This window comes from Quercus lobata, chromosome 6, assembly GCF_001633185.2.
Source record: "Quercus lobata isolate SW786 chromosome 6, ValleyOak3.0 Primary Assembly, whole genome shotgun sequence".
NCBI classification, from domain to species: domain Eukaryota; kingdom Viridiplantae; phylum Streptophyta; class Magnoliopsida; order Fagales; family Fagaceae; genus Quercus; species Quercus lobata.
Window position 1 is genome coordinate 42,272,997 of NC_044909.1, and position 22,597 is coordinate 42,295,593.

At 37.1% G+C, this 22,597-nt stretch overlaps 1 protein-coding gene and 1 non-coding gene across 2 annotated transcripts in view; both read right to left on the reverse strand.

Moving 5' to 3' along the window:
- Window positions 1–5,553: 5,553 nt before the first annotated feature.
- LOC115949614 overlaps window positions 5,554–22,597 on the reverse strand; it is a 44,105-nt gene continuing 27,061 nt past the window's right edge. Inside the window, exons 18-25 of the mRNA XM_031066890.1 lie at window positions 14,135–14,263; window positions 13,901–14,018; window positions 13,551–13,746; window positions 13,287–13,398; window positions 13,048–13,202; window positions 10,371–11,820; window positions 8,220–8,414; window positions 5,554–6,469 (exon numbers count right to left, since the gene is read on the reverse strand). Coding sequence (XP_030922750.1) covers window positions 5,999–6,469; window positions 8,220–8,414; window positions 10,371–11,820; window positions 13,048–13,202; window positions 13,287–13,398; window positions 13,551–13,746; window positions 13,901–14,018; window positions 14,135–14,263 — 2,826 coding nt within the window. The 3' untranslated portion in view covers window positions 5,554–5,998. The remainder of the gene's footprint in view (window positions 6,470–8,219; window positions 8,415–10,370; window positions 11,821–13,047; window positions 13,203–13,286; window positions 13,399–13,550; window positions 13,747–13,900; window positions 14,019–14,134; window positions 14,264–22,597) is intronic.
- Window positions 15,034–15,182, reverse strand: LOC115951066. Its single transcript, XR_004083202.1, has one exon. It is a non-coding gene; the product is annotated as a small nucleolar RNA snoR2/U65 (small nucleolar RNA).

The window sequence follows — 22,597 nt, forward strand, 5'->3', positions numbered from 1 at the left end:
TTGTATGCTTTTTTTTTTTTTTTTCCTTTTTTCTTTTTTCACTATTTTTTAAAAGGTTCTCTTTTAGATCGACTTTCTAAATTTGTGTCATAATTGTTGAATGTTTCGTGAATGTCGGATGAGGCATTTTATACAATTTGATGGATTTAGAGCCCAAGAAAAATATGATGTTCAAATTCCCAAAGTCTTTGAGTTTTGACAATTCCAACATGTGTGGATAATATATTGAGAATGAACAGCTCAATAGATTTTAATGCTGTTGAAAAGAAAAAAAAAACAAAAATACAGATTACCTAACCTTCCAACTAAGTTGTCTAGTGACATCCACCTGCATAAAGAAACCACTGTCACATTGAGGCCAAAATGTCATGAAATTGAATAATTGATTTTAACTTACCAAAGAAATAAAAGGGTCAAGGGATGAGGGATTGCTTGGGATTGGGTCAGATTTAGCAGTGACTTTTTATTTATTTATTTATTTTTTTCAATTTGACACTATAGTCTATTATAATAACTTGTGACAGATATAACGTATGCTTTACATTAGTATTCCAAAATCACAATATTTGCTTTTTTTCCTCTCAAAAATGTCTGAAAGATGCTTAGAGCCTTTAGAATACATATAAAAAAGAGAGGAATGGTTCTTATTATCTTCCCCATCCATGTGCGAAGTGCAAACCGAAATAGCAATTCAGAGTAGACTAATAGATTTGAGTCAATTCACTAAAACAAACTCATTATGCTACTGCCACCGCCCAAAAATCAAAATAGATATCGTACACGTCACGTTTGGGTAGCAATTTATGTTAGCAAGTCATGTTGAAATAAGAGTATTTAAATACATAGTTCAGTTTTAACCCAACTCATTTGATAATTATGTCAAAATCCCTCAATTCTGTGTTGACACGACAAAATTCCTTCAACTACTCCATTATAATTAGAATTTGGTTTTATGTTAGATAAAATTGACATTTATTTATATTTGTTGGGCCATTTTGAGTTGATTGCGAATTAAGCATGTCAACACATAATTGACCAATTTATTGATCATGTTAAAGAGTGTTGAGCCATTTTGACAAGATCTTATTTACACAAAATTTTAATCCGCAAAAAACCATGTCGTGTTTGCATATTGTGTCATACATTGCCTCCCCTATATCACAACCCTAGATGCCTTAACAAGCTATCTCGAAAACTAGAAATAGTTAATTCAAAATCCTTTAAATAAAACTTTGACAAAAATACAATTTACACCTTGTAAGTTTGATGAATTATCACTTTAATCTCTTAAGATTAAATTTTGTCATTTAACTTTGATTACACAAACATTTTAGTCCTTTCATTCATTGTCATTAAAAAAACCCATTCATTAAAACGACACTATTTCAAGTTTTAAACATTAAAAACTCCTTCATTAGTGATGGGCCGAGATTTTAAAGTAACTCTTCGGTGAGTTGGTTTATGTGTTGGGTTTTGTGGAGTCTAGTTGTGTTTGATCCGGATGACGACCTGACCCGAAATGATGTTGCGTGGTTTTTAATAAGGGATTTTTTGAGGTTTAGTCCATGGAGCGGAAAATTTTTGGCCCCTTTTATAGCCTATTGTGAATCCTGTGTGCAAGATATAGAAACCGTTGTTTTGGTGATTAGGATTTCTTGATGTAGTTTTTGAGAGAGAGAGAGAGAGAGAAAAAAAAAAAAAAACTGTACTGCCGCACTTTGTATTTTTTCCCTTGATAATAGTGAAATCTCTGCAACTCTATGGACGTAGGCAAATTGCCAAACCACATTAATACTGTATTGTGCATGTGATTTTTTTTTTTTTTTTGATGTATGTTTTTTTTTTATTTTGTTTCTCACAGGTTTGAGAATTTCGTGTTAATTCTCTACGTTATGAAGAGTCTAGAGTCAGTACCAATTATTTCCTTATCAAGCTTAACTTACTCTACTCAAAGTCACCAGCACTCAAATCAAACAACTGCACTATCAAGTTACTTCCTATTATTTCCTTATTTCCTTTCTAGCCTGGCAATCCCATTTATCACAACATCTCCATTTCAAGCACGTTTAAAACCCAATCATCATTTCTATTCACCCAATACAATGCTCCGTAATTCACTCTTAACCATGCTCACAAAAAGAGACATAATTACATCTTACTTAAAAAAATAAAAAATTAAAGGACCATGCTTAACCAAACAATAAACTAGAAAACTTTAAGAGCACAATTTTTTTTAAAATGTTTGTGTTTGACATAGTAGGTGTTTGAAGAAATACGAACCTGGCTGAACTTGAAGGCATGTTATTCGCCAAAGGGCTGGAGATTGGCGCAGACAAAGACTATCATGCTGCCAAAGTGGCCGGAGGCCGGCAATTGATGGTCGAATGTCAGCATGGAACCCTTCCATTACATGTTCCCTCAAATTGGTTCTTGTAAATGTTTTTAAGGCTTTCGAGTGGTAACCGACGCAACTAGTTCCATATCAAATACAAATCCTCTGTATCACATTTTATATTCCACTTTATATTTCACTAATCACAACTTGCTGTTTATTTGTTTAACTTTCCTTATGGAATGACCAAAACTTAAAATGGAAAAAAATAAAATAATAAATACATGATAAGTTATGATTAGTAGAACATAAAGTAAAACACAAAAAGTGATATGAGGATTTGTATTCTAGAGGAGAAGATATCTTCTATATCCATAGCATATAACACCAAAATAACCATGTTGTTAAAGTTAATAGACTAAAATAACAAACTTTACGAATTGATGACACCACGAGTGATGTCACCCCCTTAATTTAAAATTCTTATCATGCCCATTAATTTCAACTTTACAAGAAATCTTGGCTCCTCTAGCACTCTTATCATTTTGAAGTCAATGTTCTCTCACAAGAAGCAAGAAATCCATGCTATGGTCGTGGGGAGATCTTCCCCTTCCTCTTGGTTACTCTCTTTTGTTTACGCCAGTTCCCAAGAAAGTGAGAAAAATTGGCTAACTTAACCTCTTTGCATACTGTTCCTTGGACTGTTGTAGGAGATTTTATTGACGTGTCATCCTCATTCTGAGAAATTTGGTGCGCTGCCTCTTTGTCTATGCTGGATTACAAGTTTCCAACGTTGTATTTCTGCATGCAATTCCTATAGGTTTCATTGGCTCTAGTTACACTTTGACATACTTAAGATGCTTCCTTTATCTTATTAAAGAGAGTCAAGATCGCACCCTAGCCAACTCTAAGTAGAGGCTTTCTTTTCTAAAGCAACCCTAACCCACATTCTCAATTACTGCCCTGTCCTCCTTCCCTTACCCTCTATCCCACAGGTCTTCCTCGTCCCTTTAGATTTGAATCCATGTGGCTCTCTCACCCTGGCTTCTTCAATGAGTCAGATATGTTTGGTCTAATCCCAACATCCCACTCCAAAATAATCTCCTCTTTTGTTTAGTTTTTATATTATCACCTTTCTACCAAAATAAAAATATAGAAAAAAAGACATTATTTTTGTGCCTAAAGTTTGCATAACGTTCATTTAAAAAAAAAAATTCAAATTCAAATTCCTTTTTCTTTTCTAAATTATTGAAAATATTACATCCTTAAAAAAAATATAAATCTCTCAACTAATTTATTTTTTGGAGACCATAAACTTTAAAAAGATCATTCATAAAGTGCAATGTTTTCAATAATTCATGGATGAATAAAAAAGGGAGAAACTTTCTATAAAGTTTAGAGATAAAAGACAAAATACATACTCTAAACAAACTTTAAGGAGAAATAAATACACTATAATGTATAGCTAAAATTTATAATTTTCTTCTCAAAAATAAAAAACGAGTCCAGTTTAAAGCATTCACATTGGTGGAGGCAAATTTTTAACTTTTTAACACCTAAAAAAACCACTTTATCTATTTTATCTTACCATTTCACAACTCACACCATATCAATGGTTCTATTTTAGCAACCATTTCATTTAAATAATATTTCTTTATTCTTTTTATTTTTTTTAATTCTTCATCATTTTCTCTCTTTCTCTCTGTCTCCCTCTCTTCCTCCAATCACAACCACCACCACCACAAATCCACCTTAACAAGCCACCCACATCAACAATGACCATCAACAAACCCACCACAACCCAATCAAAACCCACACAACCGGCCACAACCCACAACCTAATGACCCACACCATCGGTACCCATCGACCCCAAGCCACAGCCCAACGATCCATTCTCTTCAAATTTGTGTGATTGGAGCCATCAATTTCGTCGGAAGAGAAGGTAAAGATCGAAGCCATGGAGGAAGAGAGAAAAAAAAAAAAGAAAAAAAAAAGGGAGAAGAGCTAAAGACCCAGACAGGAAGAAATGAGAAGGAAGTGAAAAAAAAATAAAAGAAATGATTTGAATATTTCTATCAATGTGAACACAAATAAAATAGTTTTTTTTTTAACCTTTGAACTACGGTGCATAGCTAAAGATAGTTGTGCACTGTAGTTGAGAAGCCAAAATTTATAATTTTAGTTCCACCAATGCAATCTCAATTTTATAGTTGGTGGTGCTAAAAATAGTAATATAGTTTTTTAGCACCACCAATAATAATGCTTTTATGTATATACCTTTTGAGGTATACTTTAATTACCCATTTTTAAAAACTTTTTATAAAAAAATTAAAAAAAGATAATCACTTTTTTTTTTTTTTTTTTTTTTTCATAAGGTAGTCACGTTTTCAATAGATAGAGCGCATCCCAGAATTTTTTTAAAATTTTTTTATAATGATTTGACAGTTGACACGTTTGGAATGCTCTCTCTTTCTCTCTCTCAAGATTGATTCGCCATCTTTCACTAAAGCAATCGGCAAAAATTTACTGGCCTATACATTCCATTGGAAGAGAACTAGACACAGGCAAGCAAGTGAAACCTTAGAATTTAACTTTGTCCCATAATAAGAAAACGACCAAGATTAGGGTACTGGGACAGAAAAAGGCTTGTTGAACAAGGCGACAACATGCTTTCGATTGACTCTCGTGAAATATGAAACAAAATGTTCAGTCAACCTCATCCTCAACCTCAACCTCAACCGTCAAATCGACACTGACAGCCAACTAAAGTCGGTTTTGTTTATTTCTGGATACTTCTATTATTAACAGAGCCTTTGCAGGTTTGGAATGGAAGCATCAGAGCCCACTGGAACAGGAAATACTGGCAGCATATTCTTATGCTGTTCATACTTCTGTTATTTACTCAGCATTTGAAAACAGTATCTTGTAGGCCAGTTTTTTGGAGCGCGCCTTTTACAAGCACGTGAGTTCCACAGATATTGAGCCCACATGCTTGTGAGGCACATTTCCTGCATTTTCAGGTGGGGACAACCCCCAAATCTTCACAGGCTTAATGTGGAAGTCCAGCTAGACATGTCTCTCACAGTCACAGCTGTAACAAATTAAATTAAAATGAACCTTGCTGATCATATTGTGATGGGTCAATTAAGTGGCCTGAGAAATGACCGATGGATTAAAAACTATCTGGCTTCAGCTGTTGCTTTGCCGCAAGGCATGCAAGAACCTCACAGTTAATAAATTCATATAAAAACGTTAGTTCTCATGTATTACAATGAAACCTGCAAAATCACACCAATATAACATTTTCTTTTCAATGCCTATGCAAAGGACGTCACGAATAAGGCTGGTATGATATATTTCTACAAAATTAGTAAAAATGAATGATTTGCCACGACAACCCTATAGAGTGGAATAATACAACAATAAACAATGGGTGGGATGAAACTAACATAATAAAATGAATTGACAAGCTCAAATACAAACAGAGAAATTATACATTATTTACGCATTTGTACTGCTACTTTTTTTCTCTTCAATAAGCAACCCGGAAACTTGCCGAAGGATATCCTGTAGCAGTGGCTTTCTTGAGGTGGAAGAACCCTGAAACAGTATTGTTCCAAATCCTTAAGTGTATAGTTTAGAGCAAAATTACCCTCGTTTGGACCTCAGCCAAATGGTGAAGGAACAGGCCCTGCAAGTGCGTCTGATCTCTTAATGCTTCCCATGCCACATATAATGCATCCAGGTGTTGAAAGAGCCGAAAATTTGGCCCCACAAAGATCACAAACATCATACCCAATAGTTGACAGACGGCTGAGTGTGGCGGCACAGAATTGGGAAGGATCCTCCAATGGATCAATGGACTTGTTGGACAAACCCCTTTGATTACACATGTCAATCAGGCTCCTCAATTCGTCCTGTTTACTTGCAGGTGCTTTGGAAAAAAGGAGCTCAAGCATCTGCTTGGAATAAGCATAATTCTGTACCTCAATGTTTCGTTTAATGGCAGTACGGATGCAATTTATGCGGTGCTTAGCCAGAAGAGGCAAAGAACCTAAATGACGTGAAAGTCTTGCCATCTCATCCTTTGCACTGAGTGCACTTGGGCCTTGAACTTTCTGTAGCCGCCCAATTTCCTGTGGTGGAATACAAATGAAACACAATCATGAAAAAGAGGTAATGTCAACAAAAAGAGAGTATTGTACCAATAGGTCAAAAGTTCATATGTAAGATTTTAAAAGGTAAAACTTTATTCCAGTTACAAGATCTCAGATCAAATGGCAATAGTTGAGAAACCTTTGGTAGAAAGTTGAAGCTCAATTCATCTAGAAATCTATTTCACAGAAATGGTTTTACAAGATATACTATATAACAGAAAAATTAAAATTTTGGCAGGCCGTTCCTCAGATTCTCTGCTGTAAGGATATTCCCCAAAGCAGCAACCTAAAGGAAAAAAGCCACATTATTGGGGAAAAGCGGTTTCCAAATGCTCTTCCAATGGAAATCATCAGAACCTGAAGGAGCTAATAGTCTATAATAAGATTAAACCTCAAAATCTCTCTGAATCAAAGGCCTCCAGCATAGCTTATATACTCTAAGCACCCCCCCCCTCCACCTTAATGGAATACAATAGATCAAAAAAGATAGAGAGAGATTCCAATTCCCAATCTTGAATTGCTCAATTATAATTCAACCCCCAATGAATCAAACCCATTTCTAGATTGTAAAAGATCCGCTATGAAAGCATCTTAGTTCCGAGAAATACAGTACAATTCAGGAAAAAAAACCTTGAGGGTAGAATCACCACACCAAACATCTGTCCAGAACTTTATATTAGACCCATCTCCCACCTCAAATTTGATAAAACACAAAAAAGTGTCCCACCCCTTCTAAATGTATTTCCAAAGGCTTACCCCATAAGCACCATGGGCTGCCTTCATGCACCAGCTCCCCTCCATAGAGCCATACTTCAGAGCTATAACCCTTCTCTGAAATGCTTCCCTCTCCTCGCCAAAATGCCACAATCATTTTCCTAATAGTGCTTCATTGAATAATCTGATTTTCATAACAGCCAACCCACCATTTTGACAAGGCCAGCATAACTTGTCCCATTTCACTGAATGGAAATTAGATTTCTCATGTAAACCCCACCACAGAAAATCTCATTGTAATTTCTCCCGAAGAGCTACATCAGCAGGAATAGGAAAAAGAGACTTCAACAGTAAAGCCAGCTGGAATAACATGCTATCCACTATAAACCAACTCTTTTAAGCCCTGGTTAGAGCTCAAAACATGAAACACCCAGATCATGTTAACATTTACCCCAAACAGAAAGTATGCAGAATGAGCAGTAGTCAAAATAGATAGCACAACATACACTATAATTTCAAAAAATAAACTTTACATGTGGGTTCTGAAAAATATTATAACAGTGACATCACTCTGCATATGGAATACTTTACACTTATTAAGCTCTCTTCTACTCAATAAAAGTTGGCCACCCAGAATGGCATCTCTAAGTGGGGTCAGAATAATCTAATGACTGTTCTAGACTGTTCCAATTGTCTGATTATGTCCAAATCTGGCTGTAAAGGTTAGTGCTTCCCAGATCAGTTACAAAAATGCTTTCTGATGAATAGTTAGAATAAACCCTAAGACCCACCCCTTCAATGTGCAAAGTGCATTTAGTCTTTTACTGCTAGATAGGAGTAGGACACAATTCGCATCAGTTCACAAATCTTAAAATCAATATGGAAGCATCATTAAAAGGAAGACAGTTCCAAACAACACTAAAGGAAATCCTGCAATTCTGCAGTCCATTTGGCCTCAAGAAATAATAGCTCATTGTACATAATCTGTTTGAAAATTGAATACAGATGACAATACCTGAAGAAGAGTAACTGCTATCTTGTACTGAGCACAGATGGTTGCTTGAGCTTTAATATCAGCTCCACGAGACTGATCCTTAGCTAGTGCAAGAAAAGCTTCATCGAAACAAGATAATGCATCTGGAAGTTGATTCTGCTCAAGATGAACAAGTCCAGTCTTGAAACATATGGGAGCAACAGCACCACGGGGAACCTGATATGAGAAAAAGACTTGAAATTAGATTGAATGAGGCAAGCTAGATTATACTAAGCATACATATGGAAAGAAAAGACAATGGATTAAATTGTCAACAAATTTCATTCTCTTAAAGCTTCCCCTTTACATGTACCAGCTCAAAGTAAAAAGCCTCTCTCTGTTGCAAACTTACTCAACAACAACCCCCCCCCCCCCTTCCCAACCTTTTCAGATTGCGGAAAAAAAAAAGAAAAAGAATTTTAAATAGAAAATTATAGTTGCCGATTGGTGCTGACTGTGTAAATCCAATGGGAAGTCAGTGGACCATCTTCTACATTGCCCCATTGCTAGGGAACTGTGGCAGTTATTGCAATGTTTATTTGGTGTCACTTGGGTAATGCCCAATTTAGTATTTGCTACGTTGGATTCTTGGAAGGGAAGTTGAGCAACCTTAGAAGTGGGGACGTTTGGGGAGCATCTCCTTCATGCCTCATGTGGTGCATTTGGAATGAGAGGAATCTTCGTACCTTTGAGGGAAAGGAGTTACCCTTGCCACATCTTAAGTCTCTTTCCGAAGATGCTTTTCAAGTGAAATTTCCAATTTTATACTTTCTCCACAGCTACTGTCATGGACTTTCTAGATGATCTACTCGTCAGTCACTAATTTTTCTCTCTCTGTTTCTTTTTGTTTTCTTTTTTCTATTCTTTTGTATACATCCTCTGTACAAGGCTAGCGCTGTATCTTGCACTTTTTTAAAGAATTTATATTATCATATTTAAAGAAAGAAAAGAAAAAACTGTAGTTTCTTAAACACTTTATTGGTTACTACATGATTTAATTAACATAAGATACCAATAATTGGTAGTTTTTGTCCACTGTTATAAAAAATCATATGAGGTAATGTGGTGAGTAAGAATCTCCAATTAAAAAAAAAAAAAAAAGGTAAGAATTTCCTATGCTTTAGAACTTCATTTTCTGCCCATACTAATTTGAAAGAGAGTGAGTTGATTCAAGTTGAGAGAATAAAAAAGGTTGTGTGGGTAGCTTCCAGAGGTTCTTTTGAAGTGAAGTTGTTCTATACAATCTTATTTGACAGAGGTAATCACCCCTTCCCTTGGATAGTTTGATGTAGAGAAATATTTGTGTTGTTAACAGGTGTTGTACGTGTAAAAATGATTGGGAAGCAGTGGACCAACTACTCATTCATTGTCCCTTTGCCTCTAATTGATGGTCCTTTGTATTTAGCTTGTTTGGTATTTTCCTGGGTTATGCCTAAACAAGTGGTTGAGTTGCTTGCTTGTTGGTTGAGAGGTGTTGGGCAACATAGGTCAGCATCTGTTTGGGATGTTATTCCATGGTTTATTATGTGGAACATATGTCGAGAATGGAACAACAGAATCTTTGAAGGAGAGGAGCATCCTATCATCGAGTTGAAGCACATTTTCCTTCTGACTTTGTTTGAATGGAGGACTGCTTTGAGTGGTCTTGACATACCCTCAGTTTTAGATTTTTGCTTTCCTTGTACACATCCTGTGTACCAAGGAATTTTCTTCTCTTTCTTGTTTTTTATTTTCCTTTCTTTTTCTTTTTTTTCTTTTTTTTAATGAAGTTTTTATTTACTGATTAAAAAAAGGGTAGAGAAAGACCAAAAATAACACTAACAGAACTAATAAAAAAAAAATGTCAATTAAGGAAGCAACTAAGAGTATGATTATGGATAGAATAAAATGGTGGAAAAGAATATATGTGGCCAACCCCGACTTAATCTGTGAGGATCCATAGCCGACCCCTAAAAATTTGGAACTAAAGCTTGGTTGCTGTTGTTGTACACTTGTACAAACTGTGGGAAAGAGTATTTTTTATATGTAAGTGTGTGCATGTACATATGTATTTATGTACGCACTTCAACATATATGTATGCATGTCTATATTTACCTGTCCTTCAACATATATGTATGCATGTCTATATTTACCTGTCCAGGACGCACAGAAGATGGGGGAGAAGCAGAAGGGGCCTGAGGTTTTCCTGAATCTGCAGAACTCGGAACTCCAAGGACACTAAGATCAAGAGGTTGTGAAGAAAGCGGCACCTGAACTGCCTGAACCTGAGACACTGGTAGGACAGCTGCTTGACCCAAGGATTGTGGTGGGACACCACCATCAGGAAGTCCAACAGTGTCAAATGAAACAACAGGTTGTTGGGTGGTTTGAGGGGGAACACCACCATCAGGAAGACCAATATTAGCTTCAGATGCATTAACCTGGTTCGGTGTTAACTTGTTTTCAACCCCTTGAGAAGCTTGATCCAATTTTGAAAGATAAGTTCCAGGAGGAGGCAGTGAGGCTGCAACCTGGAAAGAAGGTATTGTATTCTGGAAAAAGTCCTCCGGAATAGGTCCAGCTGTAACCCCTGCACCCATAATTATAGAAGCAGGCTGTGATACTGTTGTGGACTGTGTGAATGAGTCAGTGCCAAACGGATCAACAGGGGTAGACGCTATAGGAGCAGTCACCATTCCACTGGTAGCAGAAGGTTGGGATAAAAGCTGCCCCAGGTCCTGCGATCCACTGCTTAATGACTTGGTCCTACTCATGGGTAAAACTAATCCATCACCAAGTTTCAACTGCTTCGTTGCTTCTTTAATCTTATTCACATCCACTGTAGCAGATGCTATTGGCTTGTCACGTATCCTAATGTGTATCTTTTTTGTTTTTGATACTCCCTCCTCATCACTGCTGCTATCATCAGCAGCAGGACCATACATCGATTTCTTAAATTCTTCTTCAGCTCTAGCCTGCTCATCTGCAGCAGTGGAACTGGCAAACTGTTTGCCAAGGGATTCCAGACCCATCAAGGAATCACCCTTAGAATTACCATCAGGCACTCCATTGGACTTATTAGGCATGTTTTTAACTGAAGACATTTGAAGTCCATTTGGCTTCTTGTCACCACCTGTAGGTGTAAAAGCTTTAACCAGACTATCATCCCTTACTTCTACTATGTTGCCTCTTCCTTTAATTGCACCCAGGTACACACCAATGTGATCTGTAATAATGGATGGAATAGGACCATCATCAGTCTTCATGTATGGCATCACTTCTGCAGCTAGCTCCCACTGAGGAATATTCTTCAAGTTGGTTGGGGTTTTGATTTCCCAATTTCCACCACCCCATTCAGGTCCTTTGGGAACCATACTCTCAGCTGCAAAGTTGGCAAAAATGCCTTGTGTCCATCCAGTAGAGCGGACTCTTAAAATCCTTTCACAATATCTCCTTAATTCAGAATCAGTGCCATCTTCTTCCAATTTTTGAGCAAGACGCCGCATTGCACTGGGGTTAAGGTGGCATATAAACAGATCAAGCATGCTTTCATAGTCCGCTATAACTTCAAAAGTTTCTTTTGCACTGTCAAACTGACCAAACCTGCAATTTCATTGTAATTTAGAAAACCAAAACCCCAGACCACAATAAGTAAAAAAAAAAAAAAAAAAATGATCACTCCACTTCCATTCTTGAGTCTACGAATCTCCTATATTATAAAGAAACTTTTAAAAAATCAGAGGTGCTCATGCAATGTTGCTGTCGTTAACATTTACATTATAAAAAATAGGGCCACAAATTAACTACAGAGCAGCATTAACCATAAAAATAATATGATGCTTAGCACGAGCATAGCTCATGAACAAGATTCCAAGAATAAGAATAGACTAATCTTAGTAAGTAATCTTCAAATTTACTAACAAAAAATGAATTCTCATTAACATTATTCCAGAGTTATATACATTTTATTTGCCAACGACCTTGATGTTTCCCCCCTAAATACATAACAGAATAGAAAGCATTAACAAGGAAAAGAATAACAAAATGGCAAGTATGAAAATAAACAATAACTTCCATTAAAAAAATCTCATGTACACTACCCCTTAGGCCAAAGTATAGATATCCAGTATGCCCAGTGCAGTATGGATCTTACAAAATTGATTTCTCCCAAATGCTTTCGTTCATATACCTCTCAAGTCTTATCTTACTAGCTATTGCACATATATGACTCTGCATGCATATCGTTACACTTATCAAAGGACTTCAACAAAACAATGGTTAACTTCCACACATAGTCATCTCATTTGGTCACCAGCAATATCATAAGTCATAACAGATCTTCCATGGAACCAGAAACATGAATAACCATTAACCACAGCACAAGTATAGAAACTCCTACCCCCAGCACATAGCCAACATGAGTTCCACTTAAGGAGGAGCCAGGATTTTATACACCAGCTCAATATGAATTGTGAAAAAAAAAAAAAAATAAATAATTGCTACAGACAAGCCACAGAACAATATTCAGGAAAAGGAAATTAGCAGGGGCAATCATAAACCAGGACAGAATATTGACAAGAATGCCTAGAGATCATATTAGAATTAAATAGTTTCCCCACAAAGGATTTCCAGCACCGCTTGTTTTCAGACACCAGCTCATGATGGGACTAAAAAAAAAGCATATATCAAAATAAATTACTAGTTGAAATATCACAGCTATTTAGGAAATAAAAGATTATTATGATAATCACTAGTAGGTTTAATATATTTCCAGGAAAGATATTTGCAGCATCAGAAATTTAAATCAAAATTTTTGTTTAATCTGCATACTTTATACAAGCATAGCCCAATTGCCGGAACCGGTGAAACAAATGAGAGGTTGGAGGACATCTTGGATAATCTCTAGAACGCAAGAATTCATCTTTCAAAACAGATAAAGCTGTAGAAAAACGGAGAGCCTTGATAGCATAGACACCCCGCAACACCTAAGTTCAAAATTACAACATGTTCAGGAAAAAAGATAAGACTGGTAATAAAACATGCAAAACAACGTATTATCTATTACTCACCTGAGTGAACTGAGGGCCTGCTTGGGATAATGACACAGCAAGATCTCCACAAACAGGAGAACCTCTAGCAAGAATATCAAGAGACCTTGGAGTTATACGCAAGCTGTCAAACCTTCATTCAGATAACAACTTGAGATGTCAGAACTCATTAAGGCATTAAAATCCAATATTTATACATGCAGAAGTAAAATTTTCATAGATGATAAAAAATTACAAGTTCCAGAATGACAGAACATCTATAGGCTGAGAAAGGGGAAGAAAAACCTTGATGTTATTTGGTACAATATTTCTGACAGGTCAAGCTTCTGCTCAAATCTTTCTTGCATAGTGGCAAATCCAATAAGAAGAGGCTCAAGAAGCCCAACAAGACAGCTCTTGATCTCAAACCCCTTCTTCTGTCTAGGATTTATCTCTGTCGGGTTAGCGAGCAACAATCGATCATTCAAAGCACCAACCAGAGCTGCATAAGAGAAGTTTGTCTTGATAGGTCAGAAGGATAATGGTTTACAGTAGGATTTCAATTGATAACTTATTAACCATAAAGTACACTAGACTGATGACTGGTCTAACATGTCATTGGAAACAATTCCAGGATAGAGGCATAAAATACATACCAGCATAAGGCATACTGATGGAGAGAATGGTCCTCACTTTTCCATCCCAGCCAAGCACACTAATTGCAGTAGCAGTAGAAAAGAGAAGTGCAGGCCCAACCCATAGAAGGGATCTAAAGTGCACATTAGTTAAGTGTTCAAAGAAGCATTTGAAACCTCAATCATAAAATTTATTTATAATATATATATATATATATATATATATGAATTTCATTCCATTTTATTTCAGGATATTGAAGGAAGCCCTTTATCAAATTTTGTGGAGCTGCTTGCCAATATCTCAAGATCAGCCGAAACTATAAGCACCCTTTTTGTAGTTAAAATTCCAGCAACATAGCCTCGAATAGTTTCTTGCCAGTGGACCTATCAAAGTAGAAAAATGCAAGATTCAATAAGCATATTTAAGATCTTTGTACACTTAATTGAATGGGATCCACAACAGTGTCATTGTAATGTCAATTGAAAAATATAGGGATGCATGTAATGAAGGCTATATGCAAGATGCATCAGCATCAAATAACAGTATAAATAGAAAATTGATCCATATCAACAAAAATAATGATTATATAACATGTTAGACAGGAGGCATGACAAGCAAAGTCTTGAGTTGTATGTTTTATATTTGTCTGACTGCTTCCAAACACCCCCCCCCCCCCCCCTTTCTCCTCACACACACAAAGGTGGGACATTATGAGATTACTTGGTACATTATAATTCAGAGGTGATATGCTTTATAGGTTAGGGTAGTAGTGTTAAAAACCCTAGGGCAGTAAAAAAAAGTGTTGTATTGACTGTCAGAGAGATCTTGACATAGAAGACCTCAGAATATAAGTTTTGGCGGAACAAGGAACATTTTGCTTATATATGCTGTATTTTATTAAATAATATGTAATACACAGCAAGGTGTAAACACACAGACACTCTCTCTCTCTACAAGCATCACAAATTCGGAAACTTTGTTTGGCTTCAATCTTAGATTGATGCACTAGAATCTCTCCTGCTTTCCTGTGTATACAGATAGTGTACTTGGGTGACTTTTTTTCTTCAGTTTTTAATGAAAATATTTACTTATCAAAAAAAGAATGTCATATCCTAATTGCTTTTTTGATAGGTGAAGAGAGAAGGAAATATAAAAATATAATCGCACAAAACGGCTCCGTGGACCAATGTTTTATAAGATCCACAGGTTCCTATCAAGATGCAAAACAATGACTCACTCTTGGTCCAATCATAGCATCACCGATCACCACTGTAATAGCTCTTGGCAACGTGGCATCAGACCTTATTATCCTAATTATTAAGAGAGATAGATACTTTTTCAAAGAATGTGGAAAAGGGAGTGGAAGTTCAAAGATGAAAACTGGAGTCCCTCTATATAAAGTTAATTCATTAAGAAATGCCAACTGACTTGGGAGGTTATAAGCCCTTCTTTTTATTGGTAAGTTACACATGCATCGAGTGGGTCTTGAACCCACAATCTCAGCAACATTTTACTAACGGCTGGGGTTTGAGATTATGAAATTTATCATCAATTTAACCCTCATAGAAATCTGTCCATTACCCAGTGGAGGAAATAGAGTCGCAGGATGTCATTTAGTCCCATGATTCTTTGATTTTTTATTATTATTTTAATTCTTGTCATATGTTAACAATTTGCATACTTAAAAAAAATAAAAAAAGTCTTGATCAGAAGTAATGTGCGAAATTCTTTAAGATTATCATTATGCAACGCATACTTAATTTCAGATTCAATAGTAAACTAATAATAATGCAACAAACTATGCAAGAGATGAAAGTAATCAAATTCTAACCCCCAACCACACCCCCACCCCCCCCCCCCCCCCCCAAAAAAAAAAAAAAAAAGACTTGTCACAGATACAAGCAAGTCAACACCTTGTCCAGAATGTTTGACAATCAGAGGCTGATACTTTTTTTTTTCAATTAGTAAGTTATACATGCACCCAAAACATATTAGAAATTTCTAATTCCAGGGCCATTTTAGGAATTCACAGATTTGAGATATTTGCATATAAATTAGTAGCTGTTAGGTTATGAGTCTAGCTTATTTTAACCTTGATCGGATTAGTTTGAGTCCTCTTTTGTTATTAGGAAATCTCTTCTCTAACTAGGACTTTTTAGCTTTTCTAAATTATGTTAGGAATTTGCTACTAGATAAGCTAGCCATATGGCTTCTTTTTTTTATTTTTTATTAGAAATAAATTTGTATAAAAAAAAAAAGTCACCCAAGTATATAGGAAATATGCTGAGATAAACAATCAGTTACAAAAATCTAATAAATCAACAATAGAAAATAAAGAAAGGTTCCTCATGGCTGACAACCAATCCAATAAGGAACTAAAAAAAGGAAAACTTGAGATCAGGCATAGAATTTCGATGTCTTCAAAACTCTTGCTATTCCTTTCCCTCCAAATGCACCACATCAAACAATGGGGAATAATCATCCAAATATGACTATTCCAGTGACAACCAAACCAACCTTGCCAACAAACTAAAAAGCTCAACAACAGATTTTGGCATCACCCAGTGAACTCCAAACAAACCCAAAACCATGGACCATAAGTCTGAAGCAATATAGCAATGTAGGAAAAGGTGATCAACAGATTCACCATTACATTTGCACATATAACACCAATCTATAATCCTTATCTTCCTCAACCTTAAGTTGTCAATTGTCAAAATCTTACCAAAAGCAACAGTCCATACAAAAAATGCTACTCTCAATGGCACCATTGATCTCCAAATGACTTTGCAAGGGAAAAACTGATCACTGGTGCTTGGAGGGGCACCCAGAAGTAAATAAAAAGTACTAACCTTGAAGCTCTTTTTATGATCTGGTTTCTAACGCATCTTATCCTCCCCAATCCCCTTAATTACCATACCATAAATGATATCCATAAAGTTCATCAAAGATTCCAATTCCTAGTCTTGAATGGCCCGTACAAACTGTAGATCCTGGTGAAGAACTACATTAGTGAATTGCATAAAATCCGCCACACCAGCCTCCCTATTACGACAAATCCTAAACAACTCGGGATAACAAATAGCAAGAGAGCTCTCCCCACACCATCGATCTTGCCACCCGTGTTCCATCCCCAAACTTCATATAGAATGTGGCTTGACACAGAAGGCCAACCTTGTCTAATAGTTCTCCATAGACTAACTCCATAAGGGTCAAGAACTAGGTTAGTACAAACCCCCCTTCCTTCACTACCATACTTCTATCACTCTTCTCCATAAAGCATCCCTCTCAAGGCCATAACGCCACAACCATTTTCCTAACAAGGCTTCATTAAAAAGCCTCAATCTTCTAATACCCAAACCACTTGAAGAAATAGGAGTACAAACATCTACCCATTTTATCTATCTAGATGATATTTAGTCTCGTCCCCCATACCACTCCCATAAAAATTTCTACTGCAATTTTTCATTACTGTAAGCAACATCAACAGGAATAGGAAATAAATAGAGGAAATAGGTAGGCAAGCTTGATAGAGTACTCTTAAACCATTAGAGAGAACTTAGTTTAATAAAAATTCATTTTTTAATGCTTTCTTTAGTAACGAGTCCATTGAAAATCTTCTAGGTGAGACTCTAGAAGGCCTTGGTGAGAATCCAAGGTTTTCCTAATCTTTTTTTCTTTTTTTTGATAAGTAAGAAAGATGTATGTTAGAATTATGATTAAGTGATTAAACTCACCATTTCTTGATAACTTAAGTTTTTGGAACAATCAGTAATTTAACATGGTATCAGGGCAGGAGATCTTGAGTTCAATCCCTGTCTTCACTCTCCCTCCCATTTAAAATGTTAAATTCTCACTTGTTGTGCCCCACTTATTAAGGGGAAATTTAGGTCCACAAGTGTGGGGGAGTGTTAAAATTATAGTTAAGTGATTAAACTCACAATTTCCTGATAGCTTAAACTTTTGGGACAATCGGTAATTTAACAATGTATATTCAAAAAACTACTTTATGCAAAGAAGCACAAAGCATAAAGATTACAAAAATGAGAGAGGGCAAAAACAATGAAAAGAAACTAATTACAAAGAAAAAGAGAGCTAAAAAACAAAGGGAGAGATTCACTAGATGTGAATCCACAAGCCCTAGACCAATCAAAAAGAGAACTGGTAAAAAGAGCAAGCAACTGGTCATCGGATCAATCTAAGTCCTCAAAAGTCCGCCAGTGCATTCCCTCCAAATGCACCACATCAAACACAACAAAACTAAATTCCGAATGTTAGATGAATGCTTCCAAAACCAATTCCAAATGAGAGAACCCACGAAATCCCAAAAGTTCTAAAGACAAAACTCCATAAATGATGCGCCTTCTCACAATGTAACAACAAATGATCCATTGTCTCCCCACAATGACACATGATACACCAGTTAACGAAATCAAAACCCCTAATCCGCAAATTATCACTTGTGAGAATCCTATCCCAAGCTACTATCCAAACAAAGAAAGAGACACACCAGGATGCCTTAACCTTCCAAATATCTTTTCAAGGAAAAACAATGGAAGAAGAACCACGCAACTTATGATAAAACAAATGGATATTGAAATCCCCATTCTTCCTCAACTTTCATCTCATACGAGGAATGCAACTGGTTTCTTGTTGACGGTGTCTCATTTGTTGTTTGCAGACGATACTCTTGTTTTTTGTGATGCTGACAACAATCATATAACAGCTCTGCGTGGGATTCTCTCTAGAATTGAGGAGGTGTCAAGGCTAAAAATTAATCTAGGAAAGTTTATATTGGTTCCAGTTGGGGATGTGCCTAATTTGCATGAGCTAGTGGAGATTTTGGGTTGTAGTGAGTCTACTCTTCCACTGAAATATTTAGGTCTTCCGTTGGGTGCTTCCTTTAAAGATAAGACGGTTTAGAATCCTATTTTAGAGAAGATGGAGCGAAGGCTAACTGGATGGAAGAGATTGTATTTATCTAAGGGGGGCAAGGTTACCCTTATTAAGAGTACTTTCTCTAGCCTGCCTACTTATTTTCTTTCTCTTTTCCCTATTCCAGTTAAGGTGGCCAAGCGGATGGAGGAATTACAAAGAGACTTTCTTTGGAATGGTATCGGTGACGAATGTAAACTTCATTTAGTTAATTGGTCGAAGGTATGTAGGACAATGAAGAATGGAGGGCTAGGCATTCGGTGCTTGAGAAGATTTAATTCTACCTTATTAGCCAAGTGGTTGTGGCATTATGGTGTGGAGAATGATGCCCTTTGGAGAAGGGTCATTGGGGCAAAGTATGGGAATGAGTGGGGTGATTGGTGTACAAAATCCGTGTCTGGGGCATATGGTGTTTGTATGTGGAAGTCCATTAGAAGAGGCTGGCTGAATTTTTCAAAGTTCCTTCAGTATGATGTGGGTGATGGTACTCGTGTGAAGTTTTGGGCTGATGTGTGGTGTGGGGATAGTCCTCTTAAGGAGGTGTTTCTAGATTTATATAATATTAGTAGGAGAAGGGATGCTTCAGTCTCTGAGGTTATGTTCTATGCAAATGGGAGAATTTTTTGGGACTTACAATTTCGCCGCTTAGTGAATGATCAAGAGTCACAATCTTTGGATTCGTGTATGGTTTTGATCTATTCTACTAAGGTGCGAGGTGTTGGTTCCAACAAACTTTGTTGGAAGCCAGCCAGCCAGCCAGCCAGCAGTCGGGGTTTTGGGGTGAGCAGGTATTATCACTCCCTTTCCCCCTCTACCGCCACTTCTTTCCCGTGGAAAATGATGTGGCAATCGAAGGTTCCCCCCGGGTAGCTTTTTTCTCTTGGATTGCTGCTTTAGGCAAGATTCTAACTATTGATAACCTTTGGAAGAGGCATTTTGTTGTTCTTGAGTAGTGTTTTATGTGCAAAAGGTGTGGGGAATCTGTTGATCATCTCCTCCTTCACTGTCCTTTAGCTTTTGAGATGTGGAGTATGGTCTTTTCCTTGTTTGGTATTTGTTGGGTGATGCCGCAAAGGGTAGTGGATTTGTTGGAATGTTGGTCATGCAACTTCAGGCGTCATCGTAATATAGTTATATGGAGGATGGTGCCGCACTGTTTGATGTGGTGTATCTGGCGGGAACGGAATGCTAGAAGCTTTGAGAGTCACGAACGGTTCATTGTTTAAGTCTTTTTTCTTTTTTACTCTTCTCGATTCACGTTTAGTTTTACCTTCTTTTTCTTGTTTTTCTCTTCTTGTTTTGTTTGATCATTGTCATTTGGTTTCTTGATGTTTTTGCCTGTCTAGTACATTTCCTATGTACAGGGTTGTGTTCTTCTTTAATATATATTTTCCGTTACTTATCAAAAAAAAAAAAAAACTATCACCATCATTTGTTAAAGGTAAATTTGCTGCCAAGAAATGAAAGAAATCATCCACCAATGCCACCTCCCCATCATTAGGATGCTGAATGAAATGAACATCCCAACTTCTCTTATCCCCCGCTCCTTGCCTTATCAAAGAAGAGTAAACAGAGGCTGCTCTGTTAGTAGCAAAATTGTATAAGACCGGAAAAGCTAAATGGAGAGGAAGGTCCCCACACCACTGATTTGCCCAAAATTTCACTCTATTCCCCACCCCAACCCTAAATTGGATGTTTTTGCTAAAAGCATCCCAACCCATCTGGATATTTCTCCACATGTTACACTTGTGGACACCTCTTCCCAACTTGGAAGTCCACCCCCCCATCCTTCCCCAAATTTAGCAATTACAACCCTCCTCCAATTCTCCAAAGCCGAGTTTCCTCAAACCCGAAACGCCAAAGCCATTTTCCTTGTAAGGCTTTATTGAAAGTGGTTAGTTTCCTAACTCCTAATCCACCATTGGCAATAGGCATACAAACCTTATCCCATCCCAACAAATGTGTCTTGGACTCACTCCATAAGAAATCACTTTACAACTTAATTTTGTTAGTCACATGAGTAGGAATGGTGAAAAGAGACAAAAAATAAGTAGGGAGGCTAGATAACGTACTCTTTAGCAGAGTCAGTCTACCACCTTTCGACAAATACAGCTTCTTCCACCTGCCTAACTTCTGTTCAATTTTTTCTAATATAGGATTCCAAATAGAGGGGGACTTATGAGACGCTCCCAACGGCATGCCTAGATACGTCATTGGTAAAGACCCAACCCAACAACCCAAAATCTCTGCCAAAGCATGCATATCATTCACCTCCCCTATAGGAACTATTTCACTCTTAGACACATTGACCTTCAAGCCTGAAAACAAAGTAGTAACAAACGAATATGTAGAAGCTGCTCCACATCTGCATCACAAAAAAGAATAGTATCATCTGCAAAAAACAGGTGCGAAACGCATTCCCCTTCACCCCTCTTACCATCAACCCTAAAGCCACGAAGTAAACCTGCCCCCTCCATTCTCTTCAGCATCCTACTAAACACCTCCATCATAACCAAAAATAACATGGGAGACAACGGATCCCCTTGTCTCAAACCCCTTGGAACTACCAAAAAAATCAGCTTGGAGACCCTTAACCAACACAAAAAATTGAACTGTGGAAATACACGTACAAATCCATCTACACCATTTCTCCCTAAAGCCCATTCTCGTCAACAAATTTAAAAGAGCCTCCCAATTCACCCCCGGAATCTTACTCTTAACCTGACTGTCAACTTGACAGTCAGGTAGTGTCAACACACTCATTAGCAATAAGAACTGAATTAAGAATTTATCTGCCTCCCACAGAACTATTCTGAGATTCAGATATCAACTTATCCAACACCACTTTCAAACGATTTGCCAAAACCTTAGCCAAAATCTTATAAATACTCCCCACCAAGCTAATAGGTTTGAAGTCTCAAATATTAGAGACATCATTCTTCTTAGGGATCAAGGCTAGAAAAGTAGCATTGAAAGATTTTTCAAACTTACAATGCTGATAGAATTCTTCAAAGACCGCTAAGACATCTCCTTCCACAACTCTCCAGTAATGATGGAAAAAAGCCATAGAGAAACCATCCAAACCTAGAGCTTTATCCCCTCCAGTTCTTGGACAGCTGATAAAATCTCCTCCTTCTCATACCTCCTTTCCAACCAGCCCCTTTCCATCCCCCCAATTTAATCAAACTCTAAACCTTCCACAAAAGGCCTCCACTTCTCTGTCTCTTGATACAAACTTTTGTAAAATTGAACAACCTGAGTAGCCACTTCTACTCCCTCCTCATAAATCACCCCATCCACTTCCAAAAAACTCAGATGGTTATACCTTCTACGGGAATTCGCCACCTTATGGAAGAACTTAGTATTATTATCACCCTCCTTAATATACAACATCCTTGATTTCTGTCTCCATGAGATCTCCTTTAGAGATATAAGACGCTCAGCTTGAGACCTCACTGCATTTCTCTCAAGGATCTTCGCCTCAGAGAGTCCAAGATCCCCCTCCTTAGCATCAAGTACATCTAAAGCCCCCAGTAATTCCTTCTTCTAACGACCAACATTGCCAAACTCTCTACGGTTTCACTTAATAATGTCTTCTTTCAAAGCCTTCAACTTTTTAGCAAACAGATAACTAGGTGTACCAGGGAAAGAATGGCGATTCCACCATGAGTAAACTCCATCAACAAACCCATTTGTCTTTAACCACATCTTCCCCCTTGCCATACCCCCTACCTCCAAAAGAATCAGGAAATGGTCTGAAATAGGCCGCGGTAAAATCCATT